Below are 15,034 nucleotides of genomic sequence, written 5' to 3'. Positions count from 1 at the left end.
GGGGTCAAATGTTATTATTTGCAGCGAGCTTTTTCTACGACACAAGGTCTCAAACCTTGTGTGTTGTTATCCTTGTTGTTGTCCGTATAGATGTCTTTTTCTTGTTTCGTGTCCCTAATCTCGGGGTTTTCCCAATATGCACCTCATTTGGACCGTGCAGACAGCGCCAATGTAGCAGATAGGTGAACTAACCGTGGCGGAACGTTTTCGCGACCGCTTTCAGGCCTGTGTTGACCTAGCCACGGTCCGCGCTTACAGGCACGTGGGCACGTGACACTGTCGAAGGAGCTTGTTCCAGCGTAACTCACACTGGTGTTCGTTCGTCGTTGTTCCACTACGGTAAGCTCATGTTGAACTTGGCCAGCGTAAACACGAATGAATTGACGGGTGTAGTTCCGTGCCGGGACCGTTGAGGTTTAAGAATTAGTGAAACGTTCAGAAACTGAATACCGTAATTTCACGCGTATAAGCCGCACCGCAGATAAGCCGCGGGCAATACGAGACGACTGATTTGTGCGACAAAGGAGACCATAGAGAAGGCCATAAACCCTGTGGTCCATACTCCGGGATCGGCACAGTGTACAACAGAGGAGGTCAGTTCTGGAGTTCTACCAAGATCGGATTGTGCCCTTGTCGGGTGTTTTTCGTGGGCTGATGGGTCAGTGATCTTCCAGAAGGCGTGAATCACTGTCACCACTTTCCTTAAAGCTGCTTGGGGGAATGCACCAGGAAGATCAATCTACTCGAATGTGGACCCGTCCCTGTTACGCACTGTTCGTGCATCGGCAGGGCAGTGCTCTTCCAGAGACAGTGTCGGCCCTTTCGTTAAAATCGGCGTATGGGTGGAAAGCCGCAGGTGAAAAGCCGCAGGGCGCCCGTGAGAAAAAAAATCGCGCATAAGCCGCAGCTAATACGCTTGAAAATACGGTACTTCACCAGTGGCATACATAGAGGAGGGTTTCGAGCATTCAACCCCACCACCCCCGAAATCGTACCTTTGGCAGTGCATTTGAGAGAGGGAAACGATAGTGAAATCCTCCTCCCCCATGTAAATATTCTTCTTGTTACTCCACCGCTTCATACGAGTCATGTGTGGCTCAGAAACTGCATCAAAATCTACGAGAATTATAAAATTGTTTGGTCTAGATCCAAGTTTTCTTCTATGCATTTGCATAACACCGTATGAAGCACTTCTGCTACCGCAGAGACGATCTTGCTAAGCCTAACGATGTGGAGGCCGGCATCTTGAGGGTGAAGTCGTATTGTCCAGGGCTCAGCGTTCTCTCTTGGCGGTACCGGCATCAGGCTCTCACAAGTGTCATTGCTTCTGGGCGAGTGGGTGAGTAAACATGGCGGATCGTCTTGAAGAAACCGGCGATAAAAATTGGTCAACTTAATAGGTTCCACGCAACATTCGACGTTTATTATTTCTCAATCTTTTTTTCTCTCTCCTTTCAAGTAAAACTATTTGTTTTTGCGTGTTTTATATAAGCGCCAGTGGTCCTGGTGCAGAACACCATCCAAACTGACGACCCAAAAGACGTGAGCACTTAACGTCGTCTGGAAAGGCGTCAGTATATGCACGACGCCCTCGGACGCAATTTTGCTTTCCACCGCACATTTAACGTTATACCTCAGTCAGACGGGCATATATACGGCCCTTAAAGTTACGGCATTAAGGAATGGCCGCAAGTTACATACGGCCCTAAGCTCTGGGGAGCTGTCAGACGGTATCCGTGAAGGCATTTTGTGGCTGATGTCCACGTCGATAAACAAGTCTGTGAACGTTGAATGTAATGCAGCGAAATCACGCTTTTTCTTACTGAAAGTACACGAAAACGACGTTTTGTTGGTATTTTCAAAATACACCAGCAAACTATATTTCCTTTTAAGTGCTTTGGATATTTTTTTGAGTGACGTCTGACTTTTTGGATGCAGACGACACGGTGCGATGCCGCGTGCAGTGGTTCGAGGGTGTAACTACAAACGTAGCTCTTGTACAGATGGGATAAAAAGCGAAGCAAAGTGCAGAAACGCAGAAAAACATGAAAAATAAAAAGATGACAATAATACGTCGGGTAAAAAGCATTTTATTTCGAACTGAATTAAACGTGCTAAATCCTGTTTATGGTGTGCTTAGTAATGAGGCTTGGGCAGTTTCGATGGAATGCCGTAGACTGTCTTGTGGGAACGCCGTTGCCCTTGGACCTCAGTTTTGTCGCAAAGGCCTTATTGCTGACCATCTGACAGGAAGTTAATGACAGTATGCATTTACTGCCGTGACCGTTAAGGCCCGTCTGACAGGGGTATTAGGCGACACCGGGCTCTTGACATTCTTTTTTTTTTTTGTGACCTTCAACAGAGTCTTCTTGCTGTCACACAGCCCTCTCGGAACCATGGAATCGAATAAGCCACCGGTAACGGAATCGGATGACGGATTTCAGCCCCCAAACGATTCCCTGTCGTTGCTCAGAGAAGAGGTGAAGAAAAAAACAGGCTCAAGGACACAATCTGCAGGTACCCCAGAACCAGTTCCACACAAGCGCAAGCGCCACAAACGCAGACACAGCAAGAGTCATAATGAGAGCGATTTCCCACTGTCACCTCCCTGCGGTCTGAGCTCCGAAGACGACTCATCGGGTCCCGTGCCTTCCCCTTTCCCTCTACTCGAACCAAATGCGAACAGAGCCAAGAGGCCCATAGGTGATCCCGGGTACACTCCGTTCTCGAGCCTAGCGTCGCCATCGTCAACTCCAACCGATGGTAGCCCACAAAAAGGTCCTATACACGACCTGATGCCGACCCCGGACAGCCCTTGGAGTGAATTTGCGAAACGCGAAGGAGGCCATCGGGACAGCTTGGAACGAAGACATAAGGCGACTCCCAGAGCAAGCGCGGAATCACCACCAATGTTGGCCTTGTCCAAAAAGTCCAAGAAGAACGCAAAAAAGCGTACGGAAGAACCATTTGATACGGACTACGTTGCACCTAAGCACTCTAAAGCAAAAGTCCAGCGGGATTCCCTGACAAAAATGCCGGTGAAACAGAAGCTGTTGAGGACACCGGACGTGGAGGTTGAAGATGGAGACGCGTCGAAGGCCGCGCAGGATAAGCCAGTGGACGAAGGTAGTCCGAGGAATACGTCGAGCAAACAACCGGAATCTCCAATCGGGCCAGTTGAACCACAAGCAGCAGCTGAGTCTCCAGGACAGCCTAGTGGAGCACGACGAAAGACCTTTCCATTCGGCATCATCGGCAGAAGAAGGGAAAAGGTAGGCTTTTTGAGCTGAATTTCCATGCGGTTCTCATAGCTTCTGTCCTGGTGTAGAGAACTTCCCTGGTAGCGGACACCATGGACGTGACTCCACCCGATCGCCATAGATGCAAGATGTTTCTCAAGAAGTTCACGGAGCATCTCATGCTGGGTAAGGCGTAACACGACCGATGGTGCTGAAAGCAAAACTTGAAATTGCCGTCTGTTTCGTTGTAAAATGCATTTTGGAAATGCATTTTCCCAGTTTGAAAATACGAGCCAGCTGCGCAGGACTTTTCTGTGTGAAAAACTAATTACTGTGTTGCCGGTGGTGAATGAAGGCCTACGTGAATAGCAGCATACCAGCTCGCGCGGCTCAGTGGTTAGCGTGCTGGCTATGTCACGTCGAGACTGGGAGGTCCCCGGGTTCGAATCCCGGTGCCGGCTGCGCTGTCTGGGGTTTTTCATGGGTTTTCCTCAGAGGCCTTCAGACATATGTCGTCAGAGTTTCCTTAGAAGTCGGCCCTGGGTGTCAGTCGTGACGCTTACACCTATGTGAGGCTGGCAACGGTGAGCACATTCACCGCCACCACCACCTTGGTTTGCACGCGCCCTCTACAATCTCTCAACTCGTTCAGATGTCACGTAAGAGAAAGGGAGATGTTGACGTCACTCGATGACGCGAACAGAACAGGGCGGGAGAGCAGACCAACGGCCGCTTCGACGTGGCAGCGTTTTCGATACGTCCGGTATGGAGATCATGCCGTGTCTCCAGGGTCACGTGACACAGGAGAGACTTGATAGCCAATTTATGCCATTGCGTCTCAACGTATGATGGGGCAAAACGACACTAACATGAAGAACACGAGGAGGACACACAGCGTTTTTCTTTCTTTCTTTTCTTTTTCTTTTCGGGCGGCTTGCTGGACGGAAGGCGAGAGATAGTAGCCCGATAACTCCCGAATGCGTCAGCAGCACACGATATGACCCCGAATTACAGGTTTTAAAATAGCACTAATTTTCCCCCCCTCCGGAAACCAGTCAAGGCGATTGAAATTCATGTTCTGAGGCTGGAAAACAAAGGACAACACACAAGCCTCAACTGCCTGAGGACGACGAAAGTAGAAAATCACTGAAAGGGTTAGGTTTCAGTGACTTCCTCCTTTCATTGTTCTTCCTTGTTCTTGTTCCTTGTTTCATTGTTGAAGGGGTTGTGAATCCAAATATTACACAAAACCCTGTTTGGAATGTAGATTTATGGGTGCCAAACATCTCCGTCGAAACCCTATCACGCTGCGCTCCCGCGCCACGGAGTTATGGCGCTTTGAATATGAGAAGATACTTTCACTCTTGGCTCGCCTCCTCCTCGCCCGATCTCGGTATGACGTAGTACCGAGCGTGCCACGGAAGTGCGGAGTTCCCGTCCTCATGACGACGCCTGTAAACAGGGACGCGGCGAGCGCTGGGACGCGACGCGGCGAAGTGAAATGTGCGGAAGAGCTATGACGTAGAGCCATAGAGCAACTGGTCAAGGCGTCACTTCTCGCCCACTTCATGGAGCTGCCCGGCACTGTTTGGCGCCACGGTCAGCGGGGGGCCTCAAAAATGGGAGATTTTTGAAACTCTGTAGCATAAAAAGTAATAGGAGGTGGGAGGTGAGACTTTGGGTGCGGAGTGCGTGGAGTAAGGCGTGTAAGTGAGGCTTTGTGTGTTGTCCTTTCTTCTGTGTTTCAGTTTCAAAACGTCGATTTCCATCGTGTTCAACAGATGCCGCTTGCGTCGCCCCGTCCTCCGAGCCGTTTATAGAGAGAGTTTGGCCATTAGGAGGTGCCTAACTTGCGCGTGCGCGTCATGCAACGTCACATCTGAACCACCTCCCTCGCCGGGTTCTATTGTTGCCCCGTCGTCAGCTAAGCTGCCGACGCCATTTTGATGGTGAGCTTTGTTTACGGTTTACGAAGAAGGAAGGAAGACACGTGCGTACTTCGACTTTCGAAAGGCCTTCGTCCTTGAACTCTTTCATTTTGGAACAAAGCCCCCATATCAGAAAAGGCTGTGGGCGGCGAACTCTGTAGATTACATTGAGCGCGACAATGCACCTGCTGACCAGGTGGCGGCCAGCGTCACAATGGTGCGCCCAGTGCGCCCCAGATGACTGTTAAGCGGATTCTGGACGGATTACACTTGGATAAAAGCTTTTTGGACGGCACAAGGACGACCCCGACGTCAAAATAGGCTCCACCCACAAGGCGGCAAAAGATCAGAGAATGGCCAAACTGTATCTACAAACGGCTCTGCCCGTCCTATGAACCTGTGTGTGAGTGAGAAAACATGTAGGAATGAAAGTGGAATGAGTGAGTGAGTGGATGTGGTTTCTCCCTTCAAATGACGCACCCTTGGAAGTCCTTGGGGGAGGTCAGCTTCGCACAGTCGGTAGAACACTGGACCGGGAATCCAGAAGACGCGGCTTGGAGTCCTTCAGCTGGCTAACTTTTTCAGGGGCTTCCTTCTAGGAAGACATTCAACACGAAAAAACTAAACATGATTATACAAAGACATTTTATATTGTGCACCTCAATCCTGTCTCGCAGGCCTGTTGTTTGGTGGCATCGGAGGTGGCTTGGCCCTGGGTCATGCCCTGCGCCTTTCCGGCATCGTCTGGAAGAGCCGCGAGATCATGTACCTGGCCTTTCCAGGGGAGCTGCTTTTACGGATGTTGGCTAGCGTTTCTTTACCTTTCATGATCTCCAGCGTAATTGCTGCGATGGGCAGCCTCCAGCCCAGAGTGCTCGCTCGTATTGGTGCATGGACCTTGTTGCTCTGGGTGGCCACCAAAGTATGTACGCACCTTGCGATGAGAGGACGTTTGAAATAACGTGACTAGAACGTGAGCTGGTCCTGGCGTGCCATGTGGTGTGCGCTCTGCCAACGCCGCCACCTAGTCGCAGAAGGCCTGCTCATTGCCTCCTTTCCCTCCTTCGATTAAGAGTCAGAATTGGTCTGCTACTGCGACTCACCATTCTGAGTATCCAAGAACCTGCAAATGATTGTAGCTCAACTGGGACCAGCAGACCTATATATTTAGACAAAAAGTGTGAGACTGCTTCCAGAAAATCAGTTTTGAGAAAGATTGCGACCTTTTTCCGCTTTTGCCATTTCCCATTTGCCACGACTGCTGGTGGCACGTTCATGATTGGCTACGGCCGTTGAAAACACGATCCTCATTGGCTGACCCGTAATTATTACGTCATGGCGACGGGTAAGCACGCTTTGTCAATCTAGGTGGTGTTGGCTCGGCGGGCTACCAAAGACTCCGCTTTGTCCGCAGGTCTCGGAAAGCGAGTAACTGGTTCACACACCTCCCCCCAACAGGTAAAAATCTGACAGCCTCCCAACTATTCAACTACTTGTATAGTTGGAAACCCGTCGCAGATTTTTCATTTTTATTTTGTCACACATTACGTTTATCACCCATTTGGGAAGGCCATGACCTCATTGGTTGCGCGCTTCAAAGAAGTTTGAGGTGCACCATCTGCGTGCCCGCGTTGTATCAGAGTCGGGGACAATAGCAGGCTGAGCTAACAGGTGTGTGTTTTACAAACGGACCCTTTATTTGGCCACTTATATGGCGTTCACCTAACAAAATTTGGGCATTTCCGGTGTCCACGAACAAGACATGTTCAGAGACACATTCTTTCGGAGTCAGTAATTAACCCTTTCCAGTGGCCCTTCGCGATTTGGAAGGACGTTTAAAGCGGCAAACTGGACTTTTAACATCGCGGGAGGAGATATCTGTAAGAAAATTTAAAAATAAACTGGTTCCCTAGATTGTCAATTACTCCCCATTTTAGTACATGGCCTTGAAAATTTACCCCTCCCCCAACACTACAAAAGATCCCTAAAATTCGCATAGACTTTTTGATGCGAAAGGGGACTAATGGGTGTGACATTCTAGTCCCCCAAAAGGTCTAACATTACCGCCTTATTGTTGTACGTACGTACGTACACGTATATAAACGTTAAATACAAGGTGTTTTAGGAAAAATGATTCCGCACATCAAGCAGACTGACTGCATATTGTTACCAGTGGTGTATTTTTTGTAATTAAGCGAAATGAACTTGTGAGCTTTTTTATTATAAGAATTAGAGCCAAGATGTCAATGAGAAAGTTGTAGCTGGCGTTACGACACGAAACCCATTGGTTGCAACTTTGTACCTCTAACGGATCTTTTTTTTTTCGGCTCCAAACATGTACATCACGTTGGGCCAATATGTTGTGCTGCTTGGGTTATAATTAAAAAACTGACAAATTAATTTCACTCATTTAATTACAAAGCAAAAGATAGTTTGAGTATCCTCACACCGCTGGTAACGCTATGCAGTCAGTCTATTTGGCGTGCGATGAAGCTGTTTCTTTTTTTCAAACTGTAGCTCATATTTCGCGGAACACCCTGCATATGAACTATGCAGGTTATGGCTGTGATGGTCGCGATATCCGTGGCCGCCGTACTGAAACCCGGCATGGGAGAACACGACATCAAGATTCCTCCCAGAATGCCCAGGACATCGGCTTCAGTTCTGGTCGTCGACAAGGCGCTCGACATACTGCGGTGAGTATAGTTACTCACCGCAGTACTCTCTTCAGTAATAAATTTCATCTCCCTACATACAGGAACCTATTTCCATCGAACGTCCTGGAAGCCTGCGTCTACACCGTAAGCATCCTCTTGATAGAAGAATGCCGCTTGTAAAAGCCTGTCACTCGTCTTCTGCAGACTTTCACCAAGATAGAGCTATCCAGTGAAGTGGACCTTCGGATTCTCGCTAGTGAGTCCACATGAAATGTTTTACGGTAGTATTCAGCAATTTTTACATTCCTACCGCGGCCTTCTACTATAACCCTTGTCGATTATGCAGCACAGAGTGGATTTTTTTTTTTTTTGTTCCTGCTCTTATTTTCAGATTCCTCTGCCGTGGATAAATTGAGCTACTCCGTGGTGAGGGACACTCGACCCAATCAAATGGGCCTCCTTACTTTCTGCATTCTCATTGGAGGAGTCCTTTCCGTCGTTCATGAACAACATAATGCCGTGCTCAATTTCTTTGTCAGCCTCAGTAATGCCGTTATGATCGTCACCCAAGTCATCATGTGGTGAGCAACCGTTGGATCTGTTTAAGAGAGGGGCGACCGCCTACACTAAAGTGCTGCTCTGCCGGTATTCTCAAAAAGTGAAGTCATTGTGGTAGCGCGAAAGAGGATACAAAACTCGTCCAGAAATGGACGGACGTCCTTTTGCCAGTGCTTTCCTAAAGTTGCGAGTTGGGTAGATCACGTGACAGGGTTGTACCACGTGATCGTAGAGTGGCTAACCGGTCGAGTAGATTTGGGAACGCCTCTTACGCTCTCATCGAGTAAGCATGGAACCGAGCGGATTTTTTTTAAAGAAGCCTAGGAAGAAGACTACCTAGAAGGAGGACTATAAAGCCAACAACTATCCAATCCCAATTGAAAATGTCGTAGCAAGATTCAGTAAAAATATGCACTCGCGATTCCTTTCCAGCAGCTTAGGAAGCTTGAAATGAAAAAAAGAAAACGTATCATGAATTAAATTTATCTTATCATATCTTATGAAAGCTTCCCCCACTCCCGAAATGGCACCTTTGGTAGTACATTCGTAAGAGGGACGCGAAGGGGAGATCCTTTTCTCTCATGTAAGGTTCCCATAGATCCCCTTCCGAAATATTTTTCTGGCTACACCCCTCCCTGTAGCCATGGCCTTAGCCGTGTAGCGAACTCACGTGACTATATTTCACAGTGTTTACCCGTTACCTGAGCGCTTACTTCTCGAGAGAATTCAAAGCTCACTTTCTCGCCAGCTACAGATTATCCCCATCCCAAAAACTCTGGACGTTGTATAGTTCTCTGTTTCAAACAAGCCATGTTATTTGGAACGGTATCCTTGGCAATGAAATATCGACGGAAATGCACTTCAAACGACGCATTCATTCCCGTGAAAACGCCGCTGGGTCATGATTTCAAGCGAATGTTCCCCGCACAGTTCTCCCGGAAGTCTGCCCAGGACGCATATTATACATACTCCTCCCCTCTGCCCCCACTCCTTCCTGCTGTCTTCTCTCCATCTGCCCGCGCCTGTACACTCTTCGAAACGAACTTCACCGCATAGCACGCTCCTAGCCAACAATGATATCGAATGATATCGTTATCTACCCTGATTTGTTGAAAACGGGAGGGAGGTGTGCACTTTTTATCTTTTTTTTTCACAATCATGAACAGCATAAGTGTCACAAAAAAGGCACACGCCTCCTGTTTTCAACCAATCGGGTCAGATAACGATATAATTCGATACCATGTTTGCCAAGAGCGTGATGTGCGAAGGCGATCATTTTTAAGGGCGTACGCCGCTCATAGCCACAGCTGCTTCGCGGCGCTAAGAGTGAATCTAAAAAAGATTTCAAGCATATTGCTGTGATGGGTTGTTGCAAAAAAAAAAAGAAAGAAACTATTGGAACGCTGTTGTGTTTTTTGCCAGGTACTCTCCCATTGGGGTGTGCTGCTTGGTGGCCAGCTACGTCGTGTCCGAGCCCACTTTCGTCTGGCAACTTGACCCACTTTGGGCTGCTCTGGGAGTGGCGCTCGCTGTACACGGCATATTTGTGCTGCCTTTCGTGTATGCTGTCTTTGTGCGTTCCAACTGCTCTCAGTTCTTCTTCAGCGCCCTGCCGCCTATCGCCGTGTCCTTTGGAACCGGCTCAAAGTAAGCTCACATCCCTTGGTGTCCATATGCAAGCAAATATGGAATTAGACCTACGTACTTCACATACAGGGTATTGATGGGGGACGTAGACAGAGAAAAAAATACAATTTTCTACCCATGTGGGTAGAACGGCAGTATTTGTACGGGCGGCGTTGAACAGGTGCGCCGGTTCTCCCTTTCTGGATATAAGCGGGAGCCTCCCTTTCACCAGCCTCCTCTCCACTGAGAAAGCAAGGACTCAAGTTGGCTAGGGAAGGTACAACGCCGGCCTCGGTAGCTCAGTCGACATGGTGTTGGCTTGCTGAGCTCAAGATCGCAGGTTCAATCCCGGCCAAGGACAGTATAGTGGAGTGGAGTGGTAAACATTGCCTCCAGTACCGTGTGTCGGGAGATTTCCGAAGTACGTCAAAAGAACGCAAGGTAGTCGAAATTATCTGCAGTCCTATCCTGCGGCACGTGCAGCACGTGCAGGCAAACCTCACGTGTAACAGAGCCGTTTATGAGGAGAGTTTGGCCATTCTGGTGACCTTTTGCCGCCGGAGAAGGGGAGCCGCCGTGACGTCAGAGCCGTCGTCGCTCCGCCCACTTGAACTGTATGAAAGGCGAGCCCTGGCGGCACGGGGTGATTTCAAGGCTGTGCCTCTGCTCCAAAATGGCTGAATGGGAGACTTCAAGGCGACAGCTCTGATCCAAAATGGTGCGACTGGCTTTGGCGCCTCCCATCGTGTGACGTCAAATGGCGCGCTTTGGGACAGGCTCCTCCCAATGGCCAAACTCTCCTGATACACGGCTCTGGCGTGTAATATAACAGCACACCGCCTATTGGCCGCTACGTAGCCCTAGCGGACGAAGCTGCATTCCAATGGATAGGTGGATTCGCGCTTGGATGGCGGGAGCTAGATTTCCTCAAACAATACGTAGTTATGTTATGATAACAGTTGAACTGTTTTTGAGTATGGCTGTTGTACTACCAATTCTACTCATACCAGTAGAAACGTTTGTCCCCTTGCAGTTCTACTCATTTGAGTACAGTTCTGATTGCAACGCAGTTGTTCTGTAGCGTTAGCGTTTACACGTCCTAAAACGACGCTTAAAGGAGCACAAATGAGGTGCCAGTTAACGTCGCTCGAAATCCTCCCTCATCTGTCAAGCTGTCCTTTAGGAATCACCATGCAAAATGTTTTCGTTCTGCGGTGTGTTATAGCTGCGCAATTGCATTTACAAAAAACAGTGAGAAACCAGCCGCGGACGGCCGACACTATTCTCGCGTGACGTATTCAGGTACCGCTAGGGGAACTATCAGTGCAGAAACCGGAACGATATCTCGCATGGATGCTCATCGGTAGTGCCTCTGGCGGTACCTGCACACAACTCACCTGAGTCCGTCATGTTCTAATGCATGGAAGCCGACGTTTTCGCGCTGTGTATTTTTTATTATTTTTTTGCGCCGAGTATGACTTCCACGACTTTTTTTTAAGCTTTCGCACGCATAAATACGCCATCGTGCGCCACCTGAAGTTCCTCAGGTAAGTAGACGGCGAGTTACGCCGGCACGTGCCAGTTAAATTTATCTGCACACACCATGCATGTATAGAGAGAGGACTTGTGGCGCTCTTGCTTGTCGACACTACACAAATTGGAAGTATTGTTTCCAGCTGGAGGTCGATGCCAGTGGCCGTCAGCACCCTGGAAGACAACGCGGGTCTGGAGCCACGACTCGTACGTCTCCTGGTGCCTATTGGATCCTTGAGCAATAACGATGGCAGTACCGTCTTCTTGGCAGTGATCCTCTGTTATTTTGCGCAGCGGTACCGTCTGCACCTGGACATTGTTGACTACGCGTTGCTTGGGTGAGCAGGTCTTGTTTATTAAACCACCAATTTTTCCGACTCGGTATGTTATTGTTAGATGCTATTTTCCGTGTATTCACACGATCGACATCCCTATACGGAATATTCTTATGGAAGAAAAAAAAAGCAAAGAAAAATAACGGGGCAGAGGTTCCACTGCACTAAGCAGACGGTGTCGTCTGCTAAGTGCAGTGGAACTTCTGCGTTTTCCTGTCGTCTGCTAGGAATATCTTGTGGCCGCACGCATGTCCCTCACGGTTAGGAATGCAGGAAAAGCCATGACGTTGAGGGTTCGCGCTTACGTGGCAGCAGAAAGCTATGACGTTTTCCCCTGCCACCTTCCACTTGTGTATTCTGGGGAATATCCGTCGTGCGGATGCACGTTCAGAAGACTCGTCTCTTTGTACGCAGGACGGTGTCAGTGCTTGGCAGCATGACCAAGGCCAGTGTCGGATCTGACATAGGATCCATATTTCTATTTGTATTGGAAGCTGCCGGAATGCCTACAATGGAAGTGCAAATAATCTACCTGCTTCATTGGGCATTGTGAGTTCCCATTCCCAGCTCCGCTTGCAGCTAACGAACACCACCAGGACCTGAACCGAAAGCGAGAAACGCTCCTGTGTGATTTCTAGTGTTTCTCCAAGATGCAAAGATGATGCTCAGAGATCCGACACTGTTTAATGAGTCAGCATTAGGTGTGTCGAAATGGGAAAAGCTGTATGTGTGTATGGGTGTGTGAGATGGTGAAGCCTCACCAAGACAGCGGTAGAAGTGGGCATGCAAAGCGGATACAAGAGGGTAAACGGAAATGGAGGCAAATGATTTGAAATTGAAGTAGTCGCGAAGGTAATTAAAAGTAAAAGGTAAGTGCATTTGAAGGTAATTACGGGTAATTAAAGGCAATGAAAACAAGAAAGTGTTCAAATGTAATGAATGTAACGAACGAAGGTAATGATTAAGAGAAAGATTAAATGAAATTGAAGAATGCCGAAGATAACCGCAGGTTGCTCCGGAGGCAATTAAGGTAAACTAAAGTTGAATTTAGAGTAATTAGGGCAAGTAAACGTATTTGAATGTAATTAAGGGAATTTAAGACTACCTCATGTAACCTGCGGTCACCTAAGGTAATTAAAGGGCAGTTACAGGGCGCTTTGAGGCTAATTAAAGGCTAATACATAGTTGGCTAATACATAGTTGGCTAATTGAAAGTGTCAAATCTGAAACCAAGCATTGACTAGAGGTGGACAACCGGAAGTCAGGTTACTCCGAAAATAGAGAACCGGAAGTCGAGTCTGACCAGAAATGCATACCGGAAGTGAAGTATAAACGGGATGTGGACAACCGGAAGTCTGGTTTAGACTAGAAGTGGACAACCACAAGTTGGGTTTAAACCGGAATTTGATACCCGGAAGTCAAGTACGGACCGGAAAAGGTGATTAATGCTAACACGTCTCGCATTTACCGCTAAATCTCCAGTGATTTCTTTTGTTTTTGTGTGTATCGTTTTTCTTTTTTATCCGCGCCTTTTCACTCCTTTACACCAAATGAAACTTTACCAGCTGGCGCACATTGCTATTGTCGTTAACTGGTACAGCTCCTGATTTGTCTCTCAGTTATCTGCTTGCGACGGCTGTGAACACGTTGGGCAACGCCGTGAGTGCAGCCGTGGTGCAGTCGCTCTGCGCTAACGCCTTGACATCTGAAGAGTCGCCAGAGGACGGCAGAGGAAACGACAACAGAAACGAAGAGTCTATCATTGGACAATAATACTTCAATTCAATACATACAACGTATACAATGGTCGTAGTTTTTTTAACCCTACATAGTTTCCAAGCGAACATGTAGAACTGAACAAAAAAATTTGAACGTTGTCTTACAAATGTCGTTCTTCATTCAAGAGGTTTAGGGTTGAGATGACTGTGATCGAAAAAAAACGAAAAAGAAACACCCGTGGCTGTGCTACAGCATAAACTGGTTAAAACCGTTACAGAGGGCTTTGACAAGGATAGGTGCACCTTTAGGTACACCATAGTCGTGGCGGTGACTTCAGCCACAACAGTGATAGTTTGGAAGGATCGCGCAACATTAAACAACAAACGTCTGTTATAGAAACTACCAAGGTCGTAGGTTTACTATGCCACATGTTTTTACCTCAGAACGACGTCTATAGGGTATGAGACATGGAACGACGTAGTGTGCGATCACCACTTAGTGAGCGACAAATCACGGAATTTTAGTGTAGATGAAATCATACGTGCAAAATCATCATGCGATTATATGGGGACGACATGTGGCGTCGCAAGCTGGTCAAATTTCCTACGAAGACCATTTCCATGCAAGCGGCGCCGTGTCGTGAGGCGAGCCACAAACCAAATGTGTCCCGCGTGGCGTCACGAAAGGCATCGGTAGTCTTAAACGTTTCTTGCATGATGTACTACAGCACTGTGAACAGGGACAGAGAAGACGACGACGACAGGACAGGGCAGGTGCTCTGGACTTCCAACAAAAGGATTTATTGGCACTATAGCACTAAATAGCTAGAGGAGCACACTTACACAAATAATACGTCACCCATAGACCAATCAAGCATAATCCACAAAGTGTGAGAAATGGCGGAAGGTTTGCCACGACACAGTGTCAGGGCGCAGTGTTCCCATCCATCGGTAATCGGTAAGATGTGGGTTTGAGTCCTAGAGCTGGCTAACCTTTCCAGTGGCTTCCTCCTTTCATCATGAGTTTCTTAGGCACTTGAGGCTGCATTTGCCCCCTCTGTGTGTTCCAGCCTCAGAACATTAATTCCCACCATGTTTTTAAAGTGATAGAAGCATGGCTTATGCACTGTGACTCGTTTTTTTTTCTTCTGATTTCAATTGTCTCTATACTATTTCCCTGGTACGTTGATCAACTTAACAACCGACTTTCGACAACTTAACTGACACCTGAACTCCAAAAGTACGTGCCGAAATGCCCTCTGTGACGCTGCCGTCAGTGCGCTTACGCCCCCGTTCGGTTTTACTCCGGAGCTGTGGGCTGAATTATTATCCTGGAACCGGTGCGACACCCCCGTGGCAACCGTTCCCAGTTAGACACTGATTGATGATTGATCTGGCTTGCGCCCATCAATTAATCGACCTAACAAGCGCTGTCATGTC

General features: G+C 48.1%; 1 protein-coding gene across 6 annotated transcripts; it reads left to right on the top strand.

The window, feature by feature from the left end:
- The first annotated feature begins 245 nt into the window (after positions 1-245).
- On the top strand, positions 246-13,682 carry LOC135399105 (excitatory amino acid transporter-like). Of its 6 annotated transcripts, XM_064630810.1 has the most exons (14): positions 246-339; positions 1,206-1,339; positions 2,363-3,272; positions 3,329-3,425; positions 5,845-6,089; positions 7,724-7,863; positions 7,926-7,968; positions 8,029-8,080; positions 8,216-8,405; positions 9,805-10,029; positions 11,685-11,748; positions 11,836-11,879; positions 12,291-12,425; positions 13,496-13,682. In XM_064630810.1, exons 3-14 carry the CDS (start codon positions 2,397-2,399, stop codon positions 13,647-13,649), a joined length of 2,265 nt encoding a protein of 754 aa, XP_064486880.1. In that variant the 5' UTR covers positions 246-339; positions 1,206-1,339; positions 2,363-2,396; the 3' UTR covers positions 13,650-13,682. The 6 variants fall into 6 exon arrangements, with proteins under 6 accessions (XP_064486880.1, XP_064486878.1, XP_064486876.1 ...); XM_064630808.1 differs by having other exon boundaries at positions 1,271-1,339; positions 11,685-11,879; XM_064630806.1 differs by having other exon boundaries at positions 2,384-3,272; positions 11,685-11,879.
- Positions 13,683-15,034: the final 1,352 nt, after the last annotated feature.

The sequence above is a fragment of the Ornithodoros turicata genome, chromosome 6 (assembly GCF_037126465.1).
Source record: "Ornithodoros turicata isolate Travis chromosome 6, ASM3712646v1, whole genome shotgun sequence".
Lineage (NCBI taxonomy): Eukaryota > Metazoa > Arthropoda > Arachnida > Ixodida > Argasidae > Ornithodoros > Ornithodoros turicata.
The sequence above is the reverse complement of the archived record's forward strand: the minus strand, read 5'-3'. Positions and strand labels throughout refer to the sequence as shown.